The sequence below is a fragment of the Sminthopsis crassicaudata genome, chromosome 3 (assembly GCF_048593235.1).
Source record: "Sminthopsis crassicaudata isolate SCR6 chromosome 3, ASM4859323v1, whole genome shotgun sequence".
NCBI lineage: Eukaryota > Metazoa > Chordata > Mammalia > Dasyuromorphia > Dasyuridae > Sminthopsis > Sminthopsis crassicaudata.
Window position 1 is genome coordinate 334,033,503 of NC_133619.1, and position 25,950 is coordinate 334,059,452.

General features: G+C 37.1%; 1 protein-coding gene across 1 annotated transcript in view; it reads right to left on the reverse strand.

The window, feature by feature from the left end:
- The window catches only part of ITGB5 (integrin subunit beta 5), a 192,069-nt gene extending 168,931 nt beyond the window's left edge, over positions 1-23,138 (reverse strand). Inside the window, exons 1-2 of the mRNA XM_074301446.1 lie at positions 22,415-23,138; positions 7,691-7,776 (exon numbers count right to left, since the gene is read on the reverse strand). Of these exons, the coding sequence (XP_074157547.1) occupies positions 7,691-7,776; positions 22,415-22,484 (156 nt within the window). The 5' untranslated portion in view covers positions 22,485-23,138. The remainder of the gene's footprint in view (positions 1-7,690; positions 7,777-22,414) is intronic.
- Positions 23,139-25,950: the final 2,812 nt, after the last annotated feature.

The following is a 25,950-nucleotide window of genomic DNA, read 5'->3' on the forward strand; positions in this document are numbered from 1 at the left end:
AATGTTAAGTGTCCGAGGCCAAATTTGAACACAGGTCCTCCTTCAGGGCTGGTGCTCTATTCACTGAGCCACCTAGCTGCCACAAGTTCCCTTCTCTTGCATTTCCCTAGATAGTGGGCTCAAAATGTGGCTACTAAAGCATACCTTCATAAATTCTGCAGTTGAAACTGATAGGCATTCCTTTCTTCAGCAAACATTTATTAAACATTTACAATGTACAGATGCTGAAGAGACACTAAATTTAGATAAGACCCTAGTGATGGACATTACAATTTAGTAGTGGACCAAGACATCCAATAGATACCCTCTGATATATAGCCAAAAAATTTATATGAAAGAGTTACAAAACAAAATGCTAGAAAAGGTTTGTAGGAGGTTATTAAGAATTATAAAGTTCAGAGAAGGGTTTCTGGGAGAGTAAAGATTTAATCTCTACATTAAAGGATGAACAGGCATTCAACAGGCAAAGGGAGAGAGAGGGAGACATTCCTCCAGGCACAGAAGAGGCCACAGAAGATTCCAGAAGCAATGAAACATAGAATGTATAAAAGAGTCTAATAAGAGAAGGCTAGAAAGATAGGAAAAGCTTTGAATGCCAAAATAATTTGAATTTTCTTTGGTATACAATAAAGAATTTTTTGACATGTGCATAACAACAGGAGCAGATATGTTCACATAAGTATATTCTGCTAATAATAAGGACAGATTAAAAGAAGAGAGTTAGGGCAGCTAAATGGCACAGTGGATAGAGCATCAGCCCTGAAGTCAGGAGGACTTGAGTTCAAATCCAACCTCAGCCACTTAAGACTTAAAAGCTGAGTAACCCTGAGCAAATCACTTGAGAGAGAGAGAGGAGAGAGAGGAGAGAGAGAAGAGAGAAGAGAGAAGAGAAAAGAGAAGAGGAGGGAGAGGGAGAGGGAGGGAGTAGAGTTGGATGCTGCTGTGTCCTTCATCCTCAAAAAGTCCTATGGCATCAAAAAGGTGATGTCTTGCAAGTGAGGGTTGTGCAAAGTCAATCAGCCTTACTCTCTCCCCCAGAGCCATCTAGGTCAGTGACAAGATATAGACTAGGAGGCCTGACAGGTTTCAGTTGGACTGAAGCAATGACCATTCAGTGATTAAGACTAGATAAGAAATAAAGCAATAAATAGAACAAATTTGCATCTCAGGGCTAACAGACAGCTAAAAAACCAAGAAGACTTGGAGCAGAACAGGGGTCCTCCAAACACAACCAGATAAGATCTGAAGAAAGACCCATGGCTGGGATTAACTTCTTTGAAGAGCAAATACCTCCAGGCTAGCTCTGCTGAAACAAGTGGGGACCCCTGGGGATAGATTATTGTGGTTGAGCCTCAGCAGGAACCACATTCACTTTTCACCTCCCAGGATGTTTGTCTAGTGGAATTTTGAGTGGGGAAAACAGAATGAACAGGTCCAGCTGTACTGCTGAGATGTAGGCCTGGGTGAGGAGGAACCTGGACGGGATGAATGCAGAAGCATCAGGGTAGGGCACTGCTGGCTGTGGGCACTTACAGGCAAGTGGAGCACACTTGGCTTGGGGTTTGGTCAGAGGGGAGAGCTGAAGACAAGCTTGAGGAGCCATCCCCCCAACCCACAATTAGAGGCACACTAATACCTCTTATTTAAGAAAAAATGAATTGGCAAAGAAGAAAGAACCCCACCACTGAAACATATTATGGAAACAGAGAAGATTTGGATTCATCTTCAGAGGATACTTTAGTTTAAAAAAAAAAAAAAAAAAAGCTTCGACTCCAAAAAGCAATGTGAAATAGTTCCTTTGGAAAGAATTTGTAGAACTCAAAAAAAGAATTCAAAAATCACATGAGAAATATTGAAGAAAAACTAAAGAAAAAATTAAAATCATGCAAGAAAAACAAGAAGATAATAAAAAAAATTAACCAATTAGAAAAGGAAGTATAGAGTCTCAAAGATGAAAATAACGCTGAAAATTATAATTGGGAAAGGGGAAACCAGTGAAGCTATGAAAGACCAAGAAATAACAAAACAAGATTATAAAGAATGAAAAAATAAAACAGAATGTGAAACAACTCATAAGAAAAACAACAGATCTAGAGAACAGATCAAGAAGAAAAAGATATAAGAATAATTAGACTGCTTGAAAGTTGTGACTAAAAAGAGATCTTTGACACAATAATGTAAGAAATAATCCTAGAAAATTGTTCTGGAATTATAGAACGTGAGGGGAAAGTAGAAACAGAAAAATCAACCGAATACCACCTCAGAGAGATCCTTTGTAGAAAACACATAGGAATATTATTGCCAAATTTTGAAACAGATTAAAGAAAAAAGTTTGCAAGAAAAAAGAAAAAAAAAAAAAAAAACAATTCAAATATACTGGAGCTATAATTAGAATTGTACAAGACTTAGCAGGAGATATAATAAAAGATCACGGATCTTGGAATCATATCTACAGACAGAGCAAAAGAACTAGGCCTGCAACCAAAAGTAGCATATCCAGCAAAATAATCTATAATTTTCAAAGAGAAAATATGGACATTCAATAAAACTTGAAGATTTTCAGGACTTTCTATCAGCCAAACTGGAACTTAACAGAAAATTTAACATATAAGAGCTTATATCAAAGAACAAAAAAACTTAACATAAATAAACTGTTTAAACATGGACTTTTTTCTTCACAGGAAAAATGTACTTTATGTTTAAGAATTACATGAACAATAGGGCAAGCTCAAAAGAAAGACTGGCAGAGTAAAGGTAAAAATAGCAATCATGCCATACAAATGAGGTGCAGAGGAAGAATAGACACAGAAGCACTGGAGGGGGGAGAAGGGCTCATAGTTCTAAAAACCTACTTTATATCAGGAATGGGTTGAATAGGCAACACTACATGTATACCATGAAGGGTATAGCAAGCTCCAAAACCTATAAAGAAATAAGGGGGGAAGGATAGGTGGATGGGGAAGCAAACAGTAAAGGAAGAAGACAAGGGAAGGATCCCTCGGTGGGTGGGTGCGGGGGGAAGTTAAGTAATAGTAAGCCAAGTTATAGAGATGAATTTAATGAAAGTCAGCAGGGATAGGGTATGTGTGAGAGTCTGTGTATATATGTATATCTACATATGTGTACATGAATATATCTTTTCTTAACTATAACTTGCTTGAGGGTGGAAGGAGGAAAAGAAGATGTGTGTGTATATCTATGTGTATTATGTATATATCTATATATGTATATATAAATATATCTTTCTTAACTGGCTGCTTGGGGGTAGGGAGGGGATGAAAAGGAGGGAAAAGAATAAAGTAAATAAAGTCTGCAGCAGGGAATAAAAGAACGATTTACAAGAAAGTAAAGACAGAAACTCATGAATATTATTTCTTCTAATACATATGCTTTTTAAGATGGTTATTTGTTGTTATATATTTTGAATCCTTTCTGATATTCTGCTAGGTACATGATAATGTTCTCTTTTGTTTTGTTTCATATTGCTTTTCTGGGTTTTTTTTTTTTTTTTGCTTATTCTATTTTTTCAAATAAAATAATTTTTTTTGGGGGGGAGACATTTAGCAGCCCAAAGGAACATAAACTGATTGAGTAGGAAGGATGAAGAAGTGGGAAACATCGAAGATTTCCCCAAAGTCGCAACATTCATTTTTTGAGTAGATAAATGGTGATGCCATACACAAAATAACAAAGTCAGGAGAATCAGATTTATGGGAAAGATAAATTTGGCTTTGGGACCTGTGGGATATAAGGTACCTATAAGACATTTAGATAGAGATAAAGTTCATAGAAAAGAATGGGATTAGAGCAATAGATATTGGGGTTATCTGCATAGAAGTGGTATTTGAAGCTGTTAGAATTTAAAGAGATTTACAGAAGAAAAAGCACAGAAAGATAAGACCACTAAGGACACATCCACTTGAAGGGATCAAGAAAAGAAGGGGAAAAAAGACAGTGGACGAGAATAGGAAGGGCTAAAGAAAAATCCAGAATATATGGTGCCTCGAAAGCCACAAAATAAGAAGAAAAACCTGCAGAGGTCAAGGAGAAGTGAAAAATTAACAGTTTAGTAATCAGAAAACTATCAGAGATTCTACTTTCAGTAAAATAGTGGAAATAGAAGCTAGATTTCAAAAGGTTGCAGAGAGAAATAGGTTAATAAAGAACAAGAGGCTTTAGGTAGAGATAACTTTTTGAAGAAGTTTAGCAGTAAAGGAAAGAAGAAAGATGGTAAAGTGGCTAGTTAGGATATAAGGGTTATGGTTTATACTCTGATAAAAAGGACTGGGGGGAACAGACAATATTTAGAGGAAGATGAAAAGCAATCAATGGCAATGAGAAACTGAAGAAACAAGAGAGAGACAGAGAGAATGATTACTAGGGCAAAGTCCAAGAGAAGAAAAGAGGGAATTGGATTAGGGATAAAAGTAGAATTAGTTTTAGGAATGCAAATATCTCTTTGTTCAACTGTGATCATGTGACTGCTCACTCTCTACTATGCTCACCCCCATTCCACTATTCATCAAACTATAGGATCAACATCTCATGCTCAAATAGAAAATCTTCTACTTGCCATTCAAATTCCTTCACCATCAGGCCCTCTCATACCTTTCCATTTTTGCTTTTACATCTTATGCATTCCATAGATTCTCTGTAATATGGCAACACTGGTTTAAATATGCCTTATCTCCAGACACTGGTCATTCTAACTGACTATCTGCCAAGGCTACTCTTTTTTCCCCTCTTCATCTCCATCTCTTGGCTTCCCTGGCCTCCTTTAAATTCTAGCTAAACCCTCTCAATATTTCCTGATGCCCCTTAATGTTAATGTTCTCTCCCTGTTGATTATCTCCAATTCGTCCTGTTTATATAATTTATATGTAGAGGTTTACATGTTCTCTCTTCTGTTAGATTGTAAGTTCTTTAAGAACAGAGACTGGCTTTTGCCTTTCTTTGTATTTCCATCCTAGCACAGTTTTTGGCACAGAGTACAACACTTAATAAATGTATATTGATGTATTACCTATATCATATTGCTTGCTATCTTGGGGAGGGGAGAAGTAAGGGAAGAAAAGAGAAAAAAATGTGGAACACAAAGTCTTAAAAAAAATGAATATTGAAAATTATCATTACATGTAATTGGGGAAAATTAAATAATAACTGAAAAAATGCATGTTGAATGACTAGTAAGATAATGATGCTAAGAATTTTTGAGGAATAGAGAAAGAATACTAAGGAAGTTCATAATGAATACCCTCATGAGATAACTTTAAAGTTGAAGGGACCTTATGGACTAGTGTCTAGCCCCCTTTGTGTAATTTTATCATTTTATTTTTTAAATAGGCTTTAATGATTCATTGTATTTACATTATTACTAGATATATACTTACCCACCATCACTAAAATTGAAACCTCCATTATTATTTAAAAAAAAAAAAAAAAAAAAAAAAGCTAAAGCAATTGATACAACTGACCTGTCTGACAATATTCATAATTTCCTGATCTCATAACCACCCCCACCCCCCAGTTTTCTGCTGAGAAAAGGGACAGGATGTTTCATTATCTGTTCTAAGGAAGCATTATTGGTTTTTTTTACTTACTCAGTTTGGCTGCCTTTCAGGGATATTTTTAGTTACATAGTTGCATACTATTTTCTCTTCTATATCTACTTATTTCACTCTGTATCAGTTCATAGAGATTACCCCATGATTCTCTGAATTCCTCATATTCTACATTGTTTATAGCATAATATTCCACTTTATTCACATAATAATGTTAATAGGTAGCATTTATATAATGCTTTAAGGTTTACAAAGCACATGTCAAATTTTACCAAATATTACCATGACTCTCTAAGGAACAACTGTTATAATTGACTTGCCTAGAATCACACTGCTGGTAAATATCAGAGGCAGGGATAGAACTATCTATTCCTGCCTCTAGGATCACAACTCTATTCACTACATTACCTATTTACTTCAATATGTTGCCTTAATATACAATAGTTTATTCATCCAAATTACTTCCAGATCTTAACTACCAAAGTTCTTCATCGGAATTAATATATATATACTGAATATATACTTAAACTCAGTTTCTGCCTTTGGCCTCCCTGAAGTACAAAAGCATCCCAGAATAGTTGAGTCAGAGTAGGAAGAGTTTAGGACCAGTTTTCATGCATAATTCTATATTGTTATCTAGAATAATCCCAACTCAAAATTGTTCTCACCATTCTTCAACATTAACTCTTTTCTTTTTCATTTCTTTTCTTTTTTTTTTTTTTTTTTGATCACCCTTGAAAAATTTCAGGGTGTGAGATAAAATAAATATTTTTAAAATTTCTGTTCCCTTTATTATTAGTGATTTAGAAGATGTTTTCAAAAGGACTGATATTTTGCCATTCCTTTGAAAATTACTCATATTCTTTGAAACATCTCTTGGATTCATATATTTGAATATCTAGGTATATATTTATATATACATATGCATGTATACATATGCACATATGATAGCTAAATATGTTTGTATATGTATAAGTGATATTGGTGAAAATATTTTTCTATTCTATAATTTCTCTTGTTCTATCTGCATTAATTTTGTCTATGCAACATCTTTGGGTTTGTTGCTTTTGCTTCTAAATCTTCTCCAATGTATAGGGATTTAGGTCTTATAGCTAGTGGGGGTGTGGGATGTGGGATTATTGTAAATGAAGAATCCCTTCATATTACAAATGAGAAGAGTTAGGTCCAGATAGGTTAAGTGATTTTCTAGAATCACACAAATAAATTTTTTTTTTAAGCAGCATTCAAACTTAGTCTTCCTGACTCCTAATCTTGGACAGAAAAAGTAAATTTGAGAGAGATATTAAGTTTAGGTATTACACATTTTCTTATTAGATCACAAGGTTCTGACAACCTTAAAGCCACTATCTTATAAATATGCTAATGAAAAACTTTTAGAACTTGAAGAAATAGCAGCAGCTTTATACCCAAAGATAGTAAGAGCCAATTTATAATGTTTGTACTCTGATAAAAAGCCAACGTAACTATTACTAACATTCCGCAGCATTCCACATGCAGATACCAGAATGCTATGTGCCAAGGAAGTAATCCCACAAATTTAAAGTTGCTAGTCTCTGTCTATGGGGCTCAGCAAAGGGTTTTGGCTCTGAGTTCTTAAGTCAAAGTGAAATGAAAACACATTCCTAAAAGCAAAGAAACAATACAACTCAACAGCAAGTAATAATAATGCTTAGTTTCATAAAACAGCAGCACTTTCTTTGTCTCTAACCTAAGAGTAATCAGCTTGCAGATTTATATAAAAACCTGCTGTGTCTTGGGAAACAGAGGAGTGGGAGTAAAGAAAATGAGGAGATTTAGTCTCTGACCAAGCCTCTTTAAGAGAAGTAACAGGCAACATAGTGAATAAAGCATTGAGCCAAAAAACTCAGGAAGAGTCCATTTAAATCCAGTTCTGGACACTTATTGGTTGTGTGATCCTGAGCAAGTCACTTTCTCCACTATTTAACTCAGTTTCCTCATCACCAAAATGAGAATGACATTGGCACTTACTTCCCAGAATCATGAAGATCAAATGCTTTATATGTAAAGTGCTTTTTAAGCCTTACAACATTATATAAATGTTAATTCTGGTTGTTAACAGCAACTCTTAACCCTTCTTCCCCTCCTACCTCTTTGGAACACCAAGCACATTTTGGGTTGATGAGCAGACACTCTTCACAGGAGGTGGCACTTCCACTTGTACAAATGTTGAGACCTTTCAAAGACAAAAAAATAAAACAGATAGTGAGTACCAAGCTATCACTTTAATGATGAAACTTTTGAGGAGTCATTGGGGGACCATTTGTTCAATAGAAAAGAGCTATTGTTGCATCTCTTCCTCCCTTACTATTCAACAACATTCATCAAATCATTATTCCCTTCTTATCATTACAGATCTCTGCATCACACCCTCACTCCTAACAAATATTTATTTTTTAATGTTTAGTCATTTCAGTTATGTCCAACTCTTTGTGACCCCATTTGGAGTTTCCTTGGCAAAGAACCTGAAGTAGTTTGCCAATTCCTTTTCCAGCTCATTGTACAGATGAGGAAACAGAGGGAAACAGTGTTAAGGTTCTTGCCCAGGATCACATAGCTAGTAACTATCTGAGGCTAGATTTGAATTCACAAAGATAAGTTTTCTAACTCCAGGTCCCATACCCTATCCACTTCACCCTTTAGCCTGTTTTCAAATAGGCACCCAACCCTTTGAAACACAGAATCACTTAGAAGAAAGAAAGGGAGGAAAATGTCACTCATTTTTTATCTAATTCTCCAAAATATCGAGAAACATTCTGAAAAACTTTTGGTCTTTAAAATTAACTATAGTTTCTTCTTTACCACACTGAAATTTGTATGCATGTTTTTTTTCAAAAGAGGGAAATCTATTTTCTTTTCCTCTCACCTCCATCCCAATAGGAAAAAAAAAAAAAAAGATATTTCTTGTAACAAATATACACAGCCAAAGAAAAAATAAATTCTTCATTGGTTATGTGCACAAATAAGACCAAAAAACCCCCCAACCCATCTCTGTCTGTGCCTTTAAGTTCTTTCACTGGTTCTCTGGAATCAAGGCGGGTCATTGTTGATCAGAGTTTTTATAGCTTTCAAAGTTATTTGTTCTACATAGTACTGCTGTTATTGTATAAATTATTCTCTTGGTTCTCATTTCATTTCATCATCATTTCATTCATCATCAATTTATAAAGTCTTTAAAATTGCTCATTCTCATCATATTATCACTTCAGTAGAAATTATTCTTTTGGTTCTACTCATTTCATTACAAATAAATTAAGACAAGTCTTCCCATGTCTCTCTGAAGTCATCTATTTCCTCATTTCTTATAGCTGTCAGTCAGTTAACATTTATTAAGCATCAACTATGTGACAGACACTGTGCTAAGCACTGGGATTACACAGAAAATCAAAAGACAGCTTCTGCTCCTCAGGGAACCCAATCTAATGGAAGTGACAAAACACAAGTAACTATGAACAAATATGCTTTATACACCATAAGTTGGAAATGATCAAAAGAAGGAAGGCACTAAAATTAAGAGTATCCCTTCACATTCATATACCAAAATTTGGCCAGCTTTCCCCAAATTGATAAGCTTTAAAAATTAGAAATAATAGCAGCTTTGAAATTTATAGTTTCTTCATTTTTCAAACATCATCACAAAAGCAATCTGACATTGTTTTTCTCAGGGAATAAGAATTTAATTCTCTGTAATGGAAAGAGTGCTAACTGAGACAAGAACTCCTGCCTCTCTGACAATTGTGAATTATGATTTTTTAAACTCTTAATTTTCAAAACATATGCATGGATAATTTTTCAACATTGACCCTTGTATATCCTTGTGTTTCAGATTGTCTCCTCCTTCCCCCCACCCTCTCCCCTAGATGGCAAGTAATCAAATATATATTATACATGTTAAAATATATGTTAAATCCATTGTGTAAACATATTTATACAATTCTCTTGCTGCACAAGAAAAATCAGATCAAAAAAAGAAAGTAAATGAATTTTAAAAATGCAAGCGAACAACAACAAAAAGATGAAAATGTTATACTGTGATCCACATTCAGATGAACTATGAAATTATGAATTAAAGCTTTGATTAATGCAGGTACTTGGATTAAGAGGTTGTTGTTTGTCTTTTTGTTTTCTTAGAGGATCAATGACATTATAAAGATAAAGTCTTAACTTGTGCATGAGTTGGATTTAAGTGAGGCAGAGCTATATAGTCACAAGTCTTAGTCTTCTAGAGTCATTGAAGTTCAGTCAAAAGACAAAAGTCAGGATAATTGATCCTTGAGCTTCTGTCTCCTCATTTTTATGAAACAATAATTTTTCTAATACCTATCTGACCATATTGTTGTGAGGCCCAAGTGAGGTGATATACATAAAAAGTTTTGAAAACTTTCAAGTACTATAAAAATGTTTGTCATTAGTTCACTATTTTTGAATATCCAGGTCAGAAAGGGTTCTAACCTCCAGGAAAGCTGACAATAGAGATGAGGGTTATGTCCCATACCAAGCGTTTTGGTCATTTAAAATAGGAAGTATAAGCCAGATAATGGAGCAGAAATTTTCAAACACTTAGCTAAAGAAAGGAAATAGAAAAAGACTAAGTATTTATATAATACCTACTACATGATAGGTGCTATGCTACACGTTTTAGAAATATTATCTTATCTGAGACTTTAATGAGGAATCAAATTCTAACTCTTGGTTTATTCAGGCACATAACCTTTTTGAAATTCAATCTATTTATCTGTTAAAGGGAGATAAAACAGTTTTCTAACTGGACATATCTTCAAAGTCTAGTCCAATCAAGTTCAAACCCTGACTTTCATTTCAGATGCATAAAAGGTAGAAAGACATGAAATTACTTGTTTAGGATAACAAAAGAGAGAAGACTAGAAATCAGGTCTTCTGTAATCTCTCTCATACCACCAAATAGAGCAACCTCACAGGTTTGTTGCAAGGATCAAATGAACTACTACAGGTGAATGCTGGTAGTAGGTGCTGAATAAATGCTTGTTAACTATTATCAACAAGACTGGAAAGGACTTAGCCAAACTAGACCCCCATATTATATCACTTACTAGATCATTCAGGGCTTGCCTGATTCTTTATCCATTCATCTCCTTCCCCATTGAAATAGCTGGATGAGAACAATTTGTTCCAATGGCCATAAAGGCAGCTGAAGGAGGTGCTATGAAGCACTTAGTTTGGTCAGACATCAAAGATGCAAAGGTCATCTGCTACATCCTGGGCCATGATCAATTATCCTGACTTTTGTCTTTTGACTGAACTTCAATGACTCTAGAAGACTAAGACTTGTGACTATATAGTTCTGCCTCACTTAAATCCAATTCATGCACAAGTTAAGACATTATCTTTATAATGTCATTGATCCTCTAAGAAAACAAAAAGACAAACAACAACTTCTTAATCCAAGTACCTGCATTAATCATAGAATACAGGATCATAGACTTATTAGTTGGAAGGGACCTTAGAGGATCTTGAGATTCTTAACCTTGGATCTGTGGACATCTTTTTAAAAATCCTTTAATGAATATCTTTCACAATGACTAATTTCTTTTGCAATTCCAGGTATCTTATTTTGTGCTTTTAAAAACATTATTCTGAGAAGGGTCCTTAGGCTTCACCAGACTATCAGAAGAATCCATGATGCAAAAAAATTAAGAACCTTTGATGAAAAAACCAAGGTCCAACTAATACATTGTTGTGGAATTGTGAATTGATCAAACCATTCTGGAAAAAATATGGAACTAGGTCCAAAGAGCTATCAAATTGTGCTTATCCTTTGATCCATCAGTGTCTCTACTGGGTCTGTATCCCAAAGGGATCATAAAAAGGGAAAAGAATCCACATATGCAAAAATATTTGTGGCAGCCCTTTTTGTAGTGGCAAAGAATTGGAAGATGAATGGATACCCATCAGTTGGAGAATGGCTGAATAAATTATGGTATATGAATGTTATGAAATATTATTCTATAAGAAATGATCAGCAGGATGATTTCAGAAAGACTGGAGACACATGCATTGATGCCTATTATACAATGATCAATTCTGATGGACATGGCTCTTTTCAATAGTGAGATGATTTTGGCCAGTTTTAGTAGTCTTGTGATAGAACCATCTGCATCCAGAGAGAGGACTGTGGGGACTGAGTCTAGAGCACTACATAGTATTTTCACTTTTTTGTGTTGTTTGTTTTTTTCCATTTTCCTCCTTTTTGATATGATCTTTCTTGTGCAGCATGATAATTGTGGACATATGTATAAAGAATTGCACATGTTTAACATATATTGGATTACTTGCTGTCTAGAAGGGGTGGGAAAGGGATGAGAGGGAGAAAAAACTTGGAATACAAGGGGTAATATTGCAAGGATGAATGTTGAAAACTATTTACGCATAAGTTTTGACAATAGGGAAGGAGGGAGAGAGGGAATGAGGGAAGGAAGGGGGTTTAAAACAGGCAAATGACTTGGCATGAGGTCACAGAAATAGTATGTGACAAAGCCAAAAGTCAAATTCAGGTCCCGGTTCCCAAAACTCTGTACTCCATCTATCATCCCATATTGCAGAAACCTAAAATCACTGTGATCCCTAGTAGCTTGATTTTCTGAAGACCATTGGGGAAAGGATCCTTTCTTACCTAGACATTCTATTGTTGTTCATAACTCCATTTGAGGTGTTCTTAGTAGAGATACTGAAGTGGTTTGCACTTCTTTTTCCACTAATTTTATAGATGAGGAAATTGAGGCAAAAAGATTTGCCCAGGATCACCTAGTTAGGAAGTGTCTGAGGCCAGATTTGATTTCAGGAAGATGAATCTCTATCCACTGCACCACAGGAGAAGTCCATTACTAAGTTACACATATAATACTATAAAGTTTCTGAAAGGCCCAGGTATTGGGGGTTAAGACAGACAAATGGCTTATAAAAGCACTTAGAAAAAACTTGGAATCTTTCATTCCCTTCCTATCTGTTTCACCAATTTATTTTATGACCATAGGCATGTCACTTAGTGCTTTCATAGACCAATTTCAAAACCTTTGTAATAAGGTTTCTCTCAAAAAAGTGCAAAAACTATGGGTTACCTCATGAGCTACTGAGGAGATATCTAATGTTTTCTCAAGGGAGTGGTATCAAGCTAATGTTTGGAAATCCTAAAATGAAAGATCTTACAGTAGGCATGGAAGATGCATCTTTTTGAATTCAAATCTGGCCTCATATATTTACTGTATGAGTCTGAGCAAATTATTTAATCCTTTTTGCCTCAATATCCTCAGCTGCAAAATGAACTGGAGAAGGAAATGGCAAGCCACTCCAGAATCTCTATCAAGAAAACCTCAAATAGAATCATGAAGAGTTAGACATGACTGAAAGACAACACAACAACAAAGATGAAAGATTACTTATGAATACACATTTTACAAAGTGAGTTTTAGAACTGAGAATTTCGGTTAAGACAACCATTTACTTTTTAACTTGATCCTAAAATGTTTATTTTATTTTACAAATGATTATGGATTTTTAAAATTTGTATTTAATAAACACTGCATAAATATTTCTTTAATAAATACATTTTACTTAATATTTATGAGCAGGAAATTATTTTCTATACATATTTCCCCCTCAACCATAGGGATCATAGACTGGGAGCTAAGAAGGATCTCTTTTGACCACTGAATCCAATCTTCTCATTTATTGATCAGCAAACCAGAAGTCCAGGGTATGAAGTGACTTGGAGCTGGTTGTAAAAAAATAAAGAGACACTTCCACTAGAACAAATTAAAGAAGAACCCAAGTATGACATGGAAGAGAGAAGGGAAAATGGTAATAAAAGTAGCACTTTGATTTTAATAGAATGGAAGTTCAGTAACCAGTGATTCTGGCTAGTTCTTCCTAGGCTAGGAGTTGAAACCTAAACAGATGCTAGAGATCTCTCAGGGATAGCTCAAAGGGAAAGCTCTACTCAATCTCATCATTACAACAGTACATTTACAGAAATGTATTTTCATCTATAGAGAATATAAACTATTCTAGGAATCAAGCCAAAGGGACTGTAAAGGGAACTCAGTAATGATCTCCCAAAGAGTTGGTGATCTTTCTAAATTGTAGGTCTTCCCCTACTCAATGAACTCCAGTAGCTCCCTATTTTACCTTCAAAATCCAATATAAAATCCTCATCAAAGGCTTCCACACACACACTTTTTTTTTTCTCTGATGGACTTTTAAAGCCCTTCAGAAACTGGCTCCTTTCTTTTCAGTCTTCTATACTTATATTCAACACTAGGCAGTCACTTAACTTCTCAATGTTCTAGATCTAGATAAATAAAGATGAGAAGCTGCTGAACACAATTAATAAAGGGAGTTTTTCCCACTTAGAAGTCCCCTCAATCAATAAAATCAAAGGCCTAGTCCTTAATTCCTAATTATTATTATAAAGTCTCACTTATTATTTTAAAGCAATAATTTTTTTAAACCACTGCTTAAGTATATCCCAAAGAACATGTTACTATTAGGACTTCATGAAAGAGGAATATTGTACATTCCGACCTCAAATTAAGTAGAATGTATATGCTGGTATTTGGCGTGACAGAATTTTAGCACTAGAAAGGACTTGGAAAATTTGAGAATACAGATGACCATACCAGATTGTTCTCAAGTCTCACCAACACATCCAATCTGTTTCCATTCAAGAAATTCAGCCACTATTTTTTTTTTTTTTTTTTTTTTTTTGTTCACTTGGGGACTGCTCTCTAAACGCACTAACATTTCAGAGAGGGAGGCATTTGGCAGTCTAGTGAGTCACCCAAATTCACTTTGAGTTCAAAGAAAAGAAGCAAGGAATAATAGCTGGATCCCTAGAATGTCACACCAGGTTACTAAAATAGGAAATAGTAAACAGAATATTGCCTAGATTACTTTTCTATTATACTGTGACTTCCTATCTCTAAACCAACTTAAATGCTTTTTTCAATGCTCTACTCTTTATTGCAAACCATAATCTCTTTTTGTCAGTCAATAAGCATTTATCTTTATTATTATTTTATTATTTTCCCCAAATATATGCAAAACCCTGTGTTGCAAATTTTTCTCCCTCCCTGTTCCTTAGACATCAAGTAATCCAATATAGATTAAGCATGTACAATTCTTCTAAGCATACTTCCATATTCATCATGCTATGCAAGAAAAATCATATCAATTGTATATGTTTATAATAAATATTGGATTTAACACATATTTTAGCATGTTTAACATATATTGAATTGCTTACCATCTAGGGGAGAGGGTAGGGGGAAGGAGGAAAAAATCTGAAACACAAGGCTATGCAAGGATCAATGTTGTTAAATTATCTATGAATATATTTTGAAAATAAAAAGCTTTATTTAAAAAAAAGAAAAATCAGATCAAAAGGGAAAGAAAAAACATGAGGCAAAAAAAGCAAGCAAGCAAATAAACAACAAAAGTAAAAATACTATGCCTGGAACAACATTCAGTCTCAATCTTTTTTCCCCCCCAAGCTATAATCTTTATTTAAAAAAAAAAAAAAAAAAATGCTACCTTTGCAACATTGTCAGGCTGTTTATATTTGGAAAAAACAATAAAATGATAATAATAAAAAAATAAATGTTTGTTAACTGACAAAAAAAAAATTATGGTTTATAATAAAGCTGAGAGCCTTAAGGTATTGAAAAAATTAGCCTCAATTACAATCCATTCTACTTCCTCCTTCCCCATTAGGGGTAGAATAGAAAGAGGGTGGCTGGTGCTTATTTCAGAAGCTCTATATTTACACCTTCTTCTGAGGCGTGCTGCCTCTGTGACATTTGGCAAGTCACTAAATCTCAATGAGCCTCAGTTTCCTCAAATATAAAATGAGGGGCTGGACTATGTTGCTTTTGAAGTTCCTTTCAGATCTAGACCTAAGATCCTATGTTTTCATCTCCTGGTTTTCCTTTTAAGACTTTGGCAAAGATATGTAGTGATTTGTCATTTCTTTCTTTAGCTCATTTTACAGATGGAGAAATTAAGGTAAACAGAGTTAAGCCCAGAATCACATGGCTAGCTTCTGAGGCCAAATTTGAATTGAGGAAGATTGTTTTCTTGATTCTAGGTCTGGCACTCTATCCACTGTACCACTTTGCTGCCCTTAACTGAGAAGGAAGGTAAGCCCTACGAATGAGAGTAAACTATATTTCTACCATGTTTAACATATATTGGACTAACTGCCATCTAGGAGAGGGGGTGCGGGAAGGGGGATACTGGTACTGGTTTGCCATTTCATTCTCCAGATCATTTTACATATGAGGAAATTAAGGCAAACAATACTGGATCACACAGCTAATGTCTGAGATAACATTGGAACTTAGGTCTTCTTGACTTTATTAAATTTATTAACAACTGTGGGAAAATTCTTGAAATTATAAATATGGTTCCAGTCTTAAGAGAGCTTAAAATCCAAAATATAGGTTAAAACATATTAGAAATATAAATTTCATATTTCATACAAAATACTTTTTACTCCAGAAAAGATTTGTAGAGAGCACAAGGCAGTTTTCTACTTTTTTGGGTTCATGTCATTACTGTCTCCTTTGAAAATCAACTTTTCCCTTGGGAATAATGGAGTCTATACTCAGAAGAATTTATAAACTTCCCTAAAACCTGTCATTCTGCCTTAATAGTGACATGTAACATGTTTAACATGGATATAAACTAATGCCTCCAAAGTCTCGGTGTTCTGCCTCATTCATAATGACTTTCTTAACTGAACTTATCTTGGCCAAGCCACAAGATGGCAGGAAGAGGAGTTACCATGATTCCACCTTTAAAAATTCTATGATTCTTAAGTTACCTTTGCACCAATTTGGAGACCATAGCCCTCAGGAAATGAGTATACAAAATATATGTGGAATCTAAAAGCACCCAACCAGGGGCATCCATCCAACAAATTGCATATGGAGAAACAGGAGATAGCAACAGGATTCAGCATCCTGGCTGTCCTATACTTTTGTTCAGAAAAGGAGTGGTGATCATGATTACAACTGTGCTACTGTTTTCTTTTGAAAGATGAGTAAAATAGATCTTTTAAGATAGAAAAACATTCAGTGCCATGTTTCAACAACTCAAAAAAATCTTCATTATCGAGAGAAGCAGACTGTTGTAGGGGATAACTTTAATAAAAATAAGAGTGTTGGACTAAGATTCTAGAAGACCTGGGTTCAAATCCAATTTAGCTATATGCTAGCAAAGTGACCCTGAGTAAGTCATTTCATATCTGTAAAATAAAAGAGCTGCTCTAAATTGATCTCTAAGGTCTCTTCTAGCTCTCAATCTATGATCCTATGAATGACAAAATATATTAAGGTAAGATGGTACAAAGTACCATCTTTGTCACTGAAGCAGATTCATTCCTATCTTCAGAAAGATTAGACAAAAATTTGTTGTTCCCTCATGTTGGACTCTACGTGACCCCATGTGGGGTTTTCTTGGCAAAGATACCAGAGTAGTTTGCCTTTTCCTTCTTCCAATCATTTTACATTAAATTATAAGCTCCTTAAGGGCAAGGACTATTAATTATTTCCTCTATTTCCTGTATATAGCTTTCATTTCACACATTTGTTTGTATGTTATCTTCCTCATTGAACCATAAGCTTTTTAAGGATAGGGACAGTCTTTTACTGCTTTGTAGCCTCAGTGTTTAGTATGGTATCTGGCACATAGTAAGAATTTAATAAATACTTATTGAATCAAATTATTTCATTTCATCTTTTAAAGATCCCCAAAGCCTGGCTCAAAGTAGGTACTTAACAACTAGGTACTTTCCTGACTGAGGAAAAAACTCAAGCAACAAGTCACACAAGACATTCTCTCTACAAGCTTCTGGAAGGAAATTAAAGGATAGCTGAGTGTTTCTTATTTCTCTCAGATTATTTCTTATGCCCATTCTTCCTACCTCTACTTCCCCTAATGATTCAGCTTCCATCATCTCTAGGTGAGTTTGAGAAGAGCCACAAAAGTCTCTGTTTTGAACTATTGCTTAAGTGACACCTTTTCCTAATTTTGCCATCAGTGCTGACTTGAACTTACCCAGTATTTTTCATAATGGTCAAGCAAGTAAGGAGGGATAGGGACAAGTAGGACCAGCATCCCAGCTTCCCAATCATAAGTGCCAGTGTTCCTCTCACCTTAGCACACACCCACAGCCTGCATAGTTTCAAACCTTACCCTATGTTTCATACTGAGGGGAAAAATCCAAAGTTTTGACCAAAGTGGAAGAGAGGACTGAAACAAACAGGATTATTTATAAGTATAATAAACAAAATAAATAGGATAAATAAAGCTCTTCTATATTTACAAAAGCCATTAATCCAATTCCAGGGTGGGGAGGAGGGGCAAGAAGAGAACAAACTACACCAAAACACTAGTTCCCAAAGTACTGAACCCCAGCCAACAGATAAATGCCTTTGCAAATATCTATCCTCCTATTAGCCCAGAGATATACAGTCCCATTTTGAAGGGCTTGTATTGTCTGCAAACTGTGTGACTGTCCTGAGTTATTAATATATCTGAGCCCTCAGGAGAATATTTCCATGGCCAGTCTGAAGAAGAAAAATTAGCTCCCATGGCAAACAAGTACAAAGGGCCCATTGCCAAGTTCAGTAGATATTTTATTCTCAGTTGCCTCAGTAGCTAAATCAGCATGGAGGACAAGCCAGAGAGGAATACTAATCAGAATTAATTAGCTCCTTCCCTTTTCCACCACAAAATCCTTCATAGAAATCCTCAGTTCAGGGACAACTGAGTTAAAATGTAAACCCAAGGAGCAAACAAAAGTCTGGTCATGTCTAATCCTGGCACTAGACTAGCTGAACTGAGATTGCAGACTCACCACCAATTCTCAACTTTCTCACTGTCCTGTGTATGGAAAATATAGAAAGGGAGAGATGGGCTGAGGAAGAGTATAGTTGTGTAGAGGAATGAATGAGCTTTTCCTGGACTCTGTGAAATCTAATTCTTAAGGTGTTCACTGAGAAAATAGGCATATTGTTTTTGTTTTTAAAAATAAAATAACTGAGGGTCAAAGAGAACTTTATAAAGTTTTCAAAGTTCTTGAAATAAATTCTCATTAGGGAATCATTTTGGGAGGCTCAGAACTGTGATTTCATTATCTTAAGGAACTCCCAGTAAAGAAATTCCTTCTAGCACCTCCTAAATTTAGGATTTCAGGGAACTGCCTAGACATTGAGAGGTTAAGTGAGTTGTCAGGGTCATAAAGATGGGTCTTAAATTCAGTTATTCTTGACTTTGTGGTCAAGTCTTTTTCTACCAAGTCACCTTCCTTTGGAGGCCTTTCTTCATCCTCTCCCCTACACTCAAACCCCCATTATTACTGCTTTTCCATTTATACTGAATATATCTTATGTTGTTGTTGAATTGTGTCCAACTCTTCAACCCAATCCCCAACACTAGGGTTTGTTTGTTTGTTTTTTGGAAAAGATACTGGAATGATTTATAGGGTTAAATGAGATAGCTAGGATTACCTAGATAGGAAACTTCAGAAGCTGAATTTGAACTCAAATCTTCCTGATTATTGAAATGCCTCAACAATAGGATTTCATCAACCCTCATTCTATTTCCAAGAAGTTTCAATTTGTGAAATGATTTAGATAAGTCAGGTATCAAGGTGGCCATTGCAAAGGAAAGATGTATTCCTAGAGGTGAAGTTCTTTGAAAAGTTTTTAAAAATTTGTTCTTGTTTCTCAAGTGAAATAAAATACCACAGTCCTGAGATGAACATTAAGAACCAAGGCTGACTTTTTCATAGTGGCAACGAACTGAAAATTCAGTGAATGCCCATCTGTTGGGGAATGACTAAATAAATTATAGTATATGAATGTTTTGGAATATTGTTGTTCTATAAGAAACAATCAGCAGGCCAATTTCAGAAAAGCCTAGAGAGACTTACATGAAGTTAAGTGATGTGAGTAGAATCAAGCATAGTACATGGCAACAACAAGATTATATGATGTTCAACTGTGATGGACTTGTCTCTTTTCACCAAAAAGGTGATTCAGGCCAATTCCAATAGACTTTTGGTGGAGAGTCATCTGCATTCAGAGAGAGGACTGTGGGAACTGAAAGTAGATCACAATATAGTATTTTCACCTTTTTTGTTATTGTTTGCTTACTTTTTTCCCCCTCTCATTTTTTCCTTTTCATCTAGTTTTTCTTGTGCAGCATGATAAATGTAGAAATATTTCTCAAAGAAATGCACATATTTAACCTATATTGGATTACTTGCTGTCTAGGGGAGAGGGGTGAAAGTAAGGAAAGAAAAGAACCGTGGAATACAAGGTTTTCAGAGGTGAATGTTGAAAACTATCTTTGCATGTATGTTGAAAATAAAAAGCTATTATCAAAATTAAAAAAAAAATTTTTTTTAAGAACCAAGGCTGAAAAATAGAGGAATAGAATAAAGGTTTCAGCACCACAACTTTCTCTAAGCTCAGGAGCCAGAAAAACTGGGTTCCTGCCCCAGTCACTATACTTACTAGTTATGTGACATTATATTCTCTTTAGGCCCCAGTTTTCTTCATCTGTAAAATGGAATTAATAATTCTTGTATTACTTGCCTTATAAGGTTGTGGTGGGAAAAGTATATTTAAATTTTTAAAAAAAATTTTTTAATTTTAAAAAAGTCCTGTAATACTCTTTCTACCCTACAATTAGACAAAAGACAAAAGATGAGGGAGAAAATGAGCAGCTCAGCACTGAAGAAAAGGGAAACCACAAAATGGTAATTGGAGTCCATTCCTATAGAACTTTCTACCTTTTTCCCCATCTAAGCTCAGCATTGTGTAATAGGAAGGTCTAATCAATATGTCTCCAACCACCACCACCTCCAAAGAGAAAATCCAATTTTAAAAAATTACTATGTTAGACCTGGAAGGGACATTAGAGGTCATTTACTCTAACTTTGGGATATTTACTTCAATGAAAGCAAATTTTATTAAATTATTTATTAATTTACTATATTAAAACCGAATTACAAATGAACTTTTTTTATTTGCTCAAAGCTCTTGCTCCCCATCTCTCTCCCCCCTCTCTTTTCCTCCTGTCTCTCTCTCCCCTTTCCCTTCTCTGTTTTCTTCTCTTCCTCTGTCTCAGTCTCTCCCATCTTCTTCTGTCTCTCTCTTCTTCCTTCCCCTACTCCTTCTTTTCTTCTCTTTCCACTCCTCTCTTATTTCCTCCTCCTTCTTTTGTCTATCTTTCTCTCCTCTTTCTCTTCCTCCCCCCCCAAAAAAAATGCTTCTTTAAGGAGAAGTTCAGGAGTAAAAGAGAAAGGGGGAAGGGGGAAAATGAGATAATCATCTCTCCAGGCTTCTAAGAATGATGAGGTGGGCAAGTGTCAACTTGCTAACAATGCACTGTGAATTAAACTTCCCCAAATCCTAGGGAAACGGTATGGGTTTCAGCATTTGTATGCTTATTATAATCTTTTCCCATTTCATTATCAAGGGGCATGGGGGGCAACACCCCACTGACAAAAAGTGATTTGCCATCAGTTTAATAATGCTGAGGTCTTGATACTGGGGTATCACTTCTGAAAAGTACAAACTCTTCTCCCACCCAAGCTAAAAAGTCATAAAATCAGTGACCTTAAACTCTCATAGGAGAGTTTGGGGATAGTGGAGAAAGAAACAGCAGGGTCTGGGTTCAAGCCTCTTCCCTGTCCCAGAACAAGTCGTGGTATGACAGTCAGTGTAAGTTCCAAATCAAGTCACTTACATTCTCAAATCCCTCAGCAGAATTGTTTAAGAGTAAGGTGCAAAACAGCTGTATATCTGCTTCGGTAGCAGTTTTAAGGAGTTCCTGGCACTAAAGAAATCACCAAAAACCACAGACACACAAACACACAGATTACACACAGACACACACATTCCAAAGTCAGATTAAACGGGTGCGCTCAGGATGCCCCGAGAGTAATCCCTATGATGTAAAATATATCACAGATGACAAAGACAGCGGCAGTGATTATTTTAAACCTGGGGCTTCTCCCCTTTCGAGCTAAATAAACATAAAGTTGGAAATCAGAGCTTCAGGAGCATGGTTTGGGACGTGGGTCCTATTCCGTGACTATCTCGAGATGATCCGTGCCAGTTGAAGCTCTAAACTTACTAATCAATAAAGGAAGGGAGTTGGGCTCAACTACCTCAAGGTCCGGTCCAGATCGGACATTCAAAGAATCTTAGATTCTGCCAAGGGAGACAAACCCCTGCTCGAGTTTATAGGCTCCGCCTTCCGGTTCACAAGGAAAACTCAGACTTCTGGCAATAAACTTTCCCCAGTCCAAGGACATCGTCCGCATGGCTCGCACACTCCCCAAAAGCTCTGCCCACTTCCATCCACAGAGAGTTCTTTTGTGCCCGAGGGTAGGCAGAAGCCCAGCTCCCCCTGGCTCCCTCTCCCTCCCCGATGGGCACTCAGAGCACACAGCACGGGCTCAGTCAGCAGATGAAGTCGCTGTTTACGCAGGAAGAGAAGGCTCCTCCAGGAGAGAAGGAAAGCCAGGACAACATCCACCTTGGCTGGGATTGCGCAGCTGGGCTAGAACCACCAAGTTCTGCGCGCTACTTAAGAGGCAAGCAGTCCAACCCTTTCCCCGCCCCGACTCTCCCAACTAAAGGCAACAAGATGCTCTTGGTCCCAGAGTCCCCACTTACTCCTTCACCTCTCTCCCAGAGTCCCGGGGCCCGAGCTTTGCCCAACAAAGTTTCCGTTTGAAGCTCCGGCTTGCAGCTGAGGCTTACCTGGGCTCTGGGGCAGGAGGATGCAGAACACCAGGAGGCAGGCAGAAAGTGGCCACAGCCTTCGGGACATGGTTAGGGGCGCGACTGGGCAAGCCGGGGCGCCCGGCTCCCGGGGCCCGGCTGGGCTAGGATAGGAACCGCTCCAGTTGAGGGGGACGCCAACCACGCTTAGAGACTCAGATGCGTTCCGAACAGCGAAACTGGAGACCCGAACTGCGCCTGCTCTGGGGACTGGGGGGTCGCGACTGCACTGCCAGGGCCGAAGTGCAGAGGACCAGATCAGGGAGACGGAGCCTCATTACCGTCGCGCGGGACCCCGCAAACTCGCAGCCCCGGCCAAGGCAGAGGAGGTGGAAGGGTGCCGCTGCCGGTACCGCCGCCGCCGCCGCCGCTGTGATAGCAATGGCCCGGGCTCAGATGCTACCATCCCTTCCCAAAACTGCGCTGCTGCATGGAGGGCACGAGCCACCGACCATTCAGTCCTAGCCGCCGCCCACCCCTCAGCCACCGCCGGCAAACCGAACAAAGTTACGGTGCCTCTGGCTATTACGGTTCAGTGTTCCCCAGAAGGCCAGGCCTGGCCCTGAGCAAGGACCCCGCGAGGAGTAGAGGTGGGTGGGCTGGCTCAGCGGCTCAGCACCCTGGGACCCAACTTCTGTAGCTGCAGGACCAGCTCTCTCCCGCGGCTTCCTCGCGCGCCAGCACACTCTTCCCTTTTTTTTTTTTTTTTTTTCTTTTTTTTTTTTTAAACTTCGGCTTCTCTTCTCTCCTCCCCTTCCCTCCCCTTCCCTTCCTCCCTCGAGGCGGGCCAGCCGGCCAGCCTCCCCAGCCAACTAGCCTCGTCCGATTTCCTCCCCTCCCTTTCTCCTCTCCTCTCCCCCCGCCCCTACTTTTCCCTCTCTGGCCCCGCCTGAGCTGACACTCAGCCAGCGAGGCGGGGCGAGCCCAGTCACCCAACCCGCCGGGCTTAGCCCAGCCGCACAGGTCGGGAATTTATTCACAAATGAGAACTACCTCCTCCCACACCACCACTCCCCCGCCCCCTACTCACACACACTTTTAAAAACTGACGCCTTTTGTTTTTACATCTCTTCAATTTCCAAATATATCCCTCCCCCCCCTCCAATTCAACAAGCTATCCCACGTAACAAAGATTTTAAAAGAAAGGCCGGGGGGGCCGGGGGGAGCGGGGGGAGAGAAGGGAGGGAAACCTAGGGGAGAGAGCAATCTGCAAAACTAATCTGACAGTAGACAAACTCTTACCACACCCATGCCCCCTAAAAACCCCGACTTCAGCAATGAAAGAAAAAAGATTTATTTTCTTAACTCTTCTCCAGGGCCAAGTTTGATCATTATAATTATGCAGCATTCAGTTTTATTTTTTTTATTATTATAGAATGTCTTTTAAACAAACTTGAGGAGGATATGGGAACCCCAAAATTGAATTCAAACTTAGTTTGCATAAAAATCTTATTGCTACAATAAGGGAGAGGTATATTATTTTGCTTTTTACCATTGGTTTGGCAATGCTTACAGAACTTCATGTAGTGATACTCACAGTATTTTACAGTTAGATCGAATTTCTTCACCTGAACACACATAACAGCTTCGGGTAAATTTCACTGATTTAAAAGAGCAGTAGATCAGTCAAACCACAGCATTTGTTTAAGGTGCACTAAGTAAGTGGCAGGTATATTGATTCCACTGTAACATCTGAACACAATTCAGCTCTGATTATTGAAGCAAACTTAGGATGTATTATCTTATTGATGCATTATCTGATCCATTTTTCAGAAGAGGAAAGAGGCTTTAAGGAAGGTTGAGACATCAACTAGTTATCAAATTCATCCACTGCACTGTTCAAATATTTGGTGTCATTAAGTGAAAACTCAATTCTAGCATCTCCTAATTGTTATCCTCGTTCTCAAATCCTTATTCTTAGTTTTCTTTGTCTAAATCTCACAGTCTGCAATTAAACTCTCCATCTCCTATTATAGTCCCTAAATATGTCAGGGAGCAGCCAGATGACACAAATCTGGCTTTGGACATTTCCAAACTATATGACCCTGAATAAATAATTTAATCCCATTTGCCTCAATTTACTTCCTTGTAAAATGACCTGGAGAAGGAAATGGCGAAGTATCTTTGCCAAAGAAAACCCCAAATAGAGATAAGGGCACAAATGAACAACAATATATGATATACCTCACCCCAATAGGAATATAAGATCTTTGAAAGCAGGCAGTGATTTTTAAAAATCTTTAAACCCCCAAAACCTGGCACAATGACTTGCACATCATAAGCTTGTGATTGTTAGATTTTACTCAGTCTTCTTAAAAAAAAAAAAAGTCTGCATAGATTTTCCTATACTCCCTCTCAACTCATTGACTCTACACTCTTTACAACCTGGCTTCTGACTCACTGCTTAATTGAAATTATTAACCTCTTATTAAATGCTGTAGCCTCTACACAGTCTTCATCCTCAAATCTGCTATTATCTGACAGTTAACTATTTACTTCTTCATACTTTTCCTATGACTTCCCTGACATATCTCTTATAACTCTGCCATTATCTTTCGAAACTCTCAACTTCCTGAACTGAATGAATGAATGTTTAACCTGTAGCACACAGGCTCTGAACTTAATCTGCCAAACAAACTTCAATTTAAACTAACAGGGCACTCCCCAGAGCAAAGATATTTTTTCTCCCCTTCAGAATTCTAGGGATTACCCAAAAGATTCGAGGATTCTCTTGTATTATTACTTATAAGCCCATGTCCAATATAGTCCCCCAATATATGATATGATATGATAAACATTTATTAATTACTTACTAGTGCCAGGCAAACTCAGGATACAAATGAGAAAAATAAAGACAGTATCTGCCCTGAAGCAACTTGCAATCTAATTTTCAGTGATCCCATTTAACGTCTTCTTGGCAAAGATACTAAAGCAGTTTCCCATTTGTTTTCTAGTTCATTTTGCAAATGAGGAATTGAGAGAAACAGTGTTGAGTGGCTTACATGGCTATTAAATGTCTGAGGTCAGATCTGAATTCAGGAAGATGAATCTTCCTGACTCCAAGCCTACCTACAATCTAATGAGGGAAGACAATACAAAAAAGAAATCTGAAAAGGAGGCTTGAGGATGATGGTGGTGGAGTCTAAACTAAGCAAAGGAGCTGGTGGCACACGATATCATTTGACTAGTTACCATCTTTCCCAATATCTATTTGATCAATTTATTCTCAAAATTAACCAATTAATATCAATTCGATTTTACAAAGGAATATTTACTGAGACAGTCCTGTAAGTACAGTAATATTGGAAACCATAAGCATTTCTACCACTTCAGTCTCTGGGGAGAATGGATTCAGATTTTAAATTATAATTACCAACCAAATTATGCTACCAACCAAGTCCCCTTCTAGGAGTGCCATAGCAGATAGATGAGTCACTCCCTTTCTCAAAGGACATAAAATATGTGCCAACTTGTTTCATTAGTGTGCACCAAGTCAAGCAAGTTCCTTAAGGATT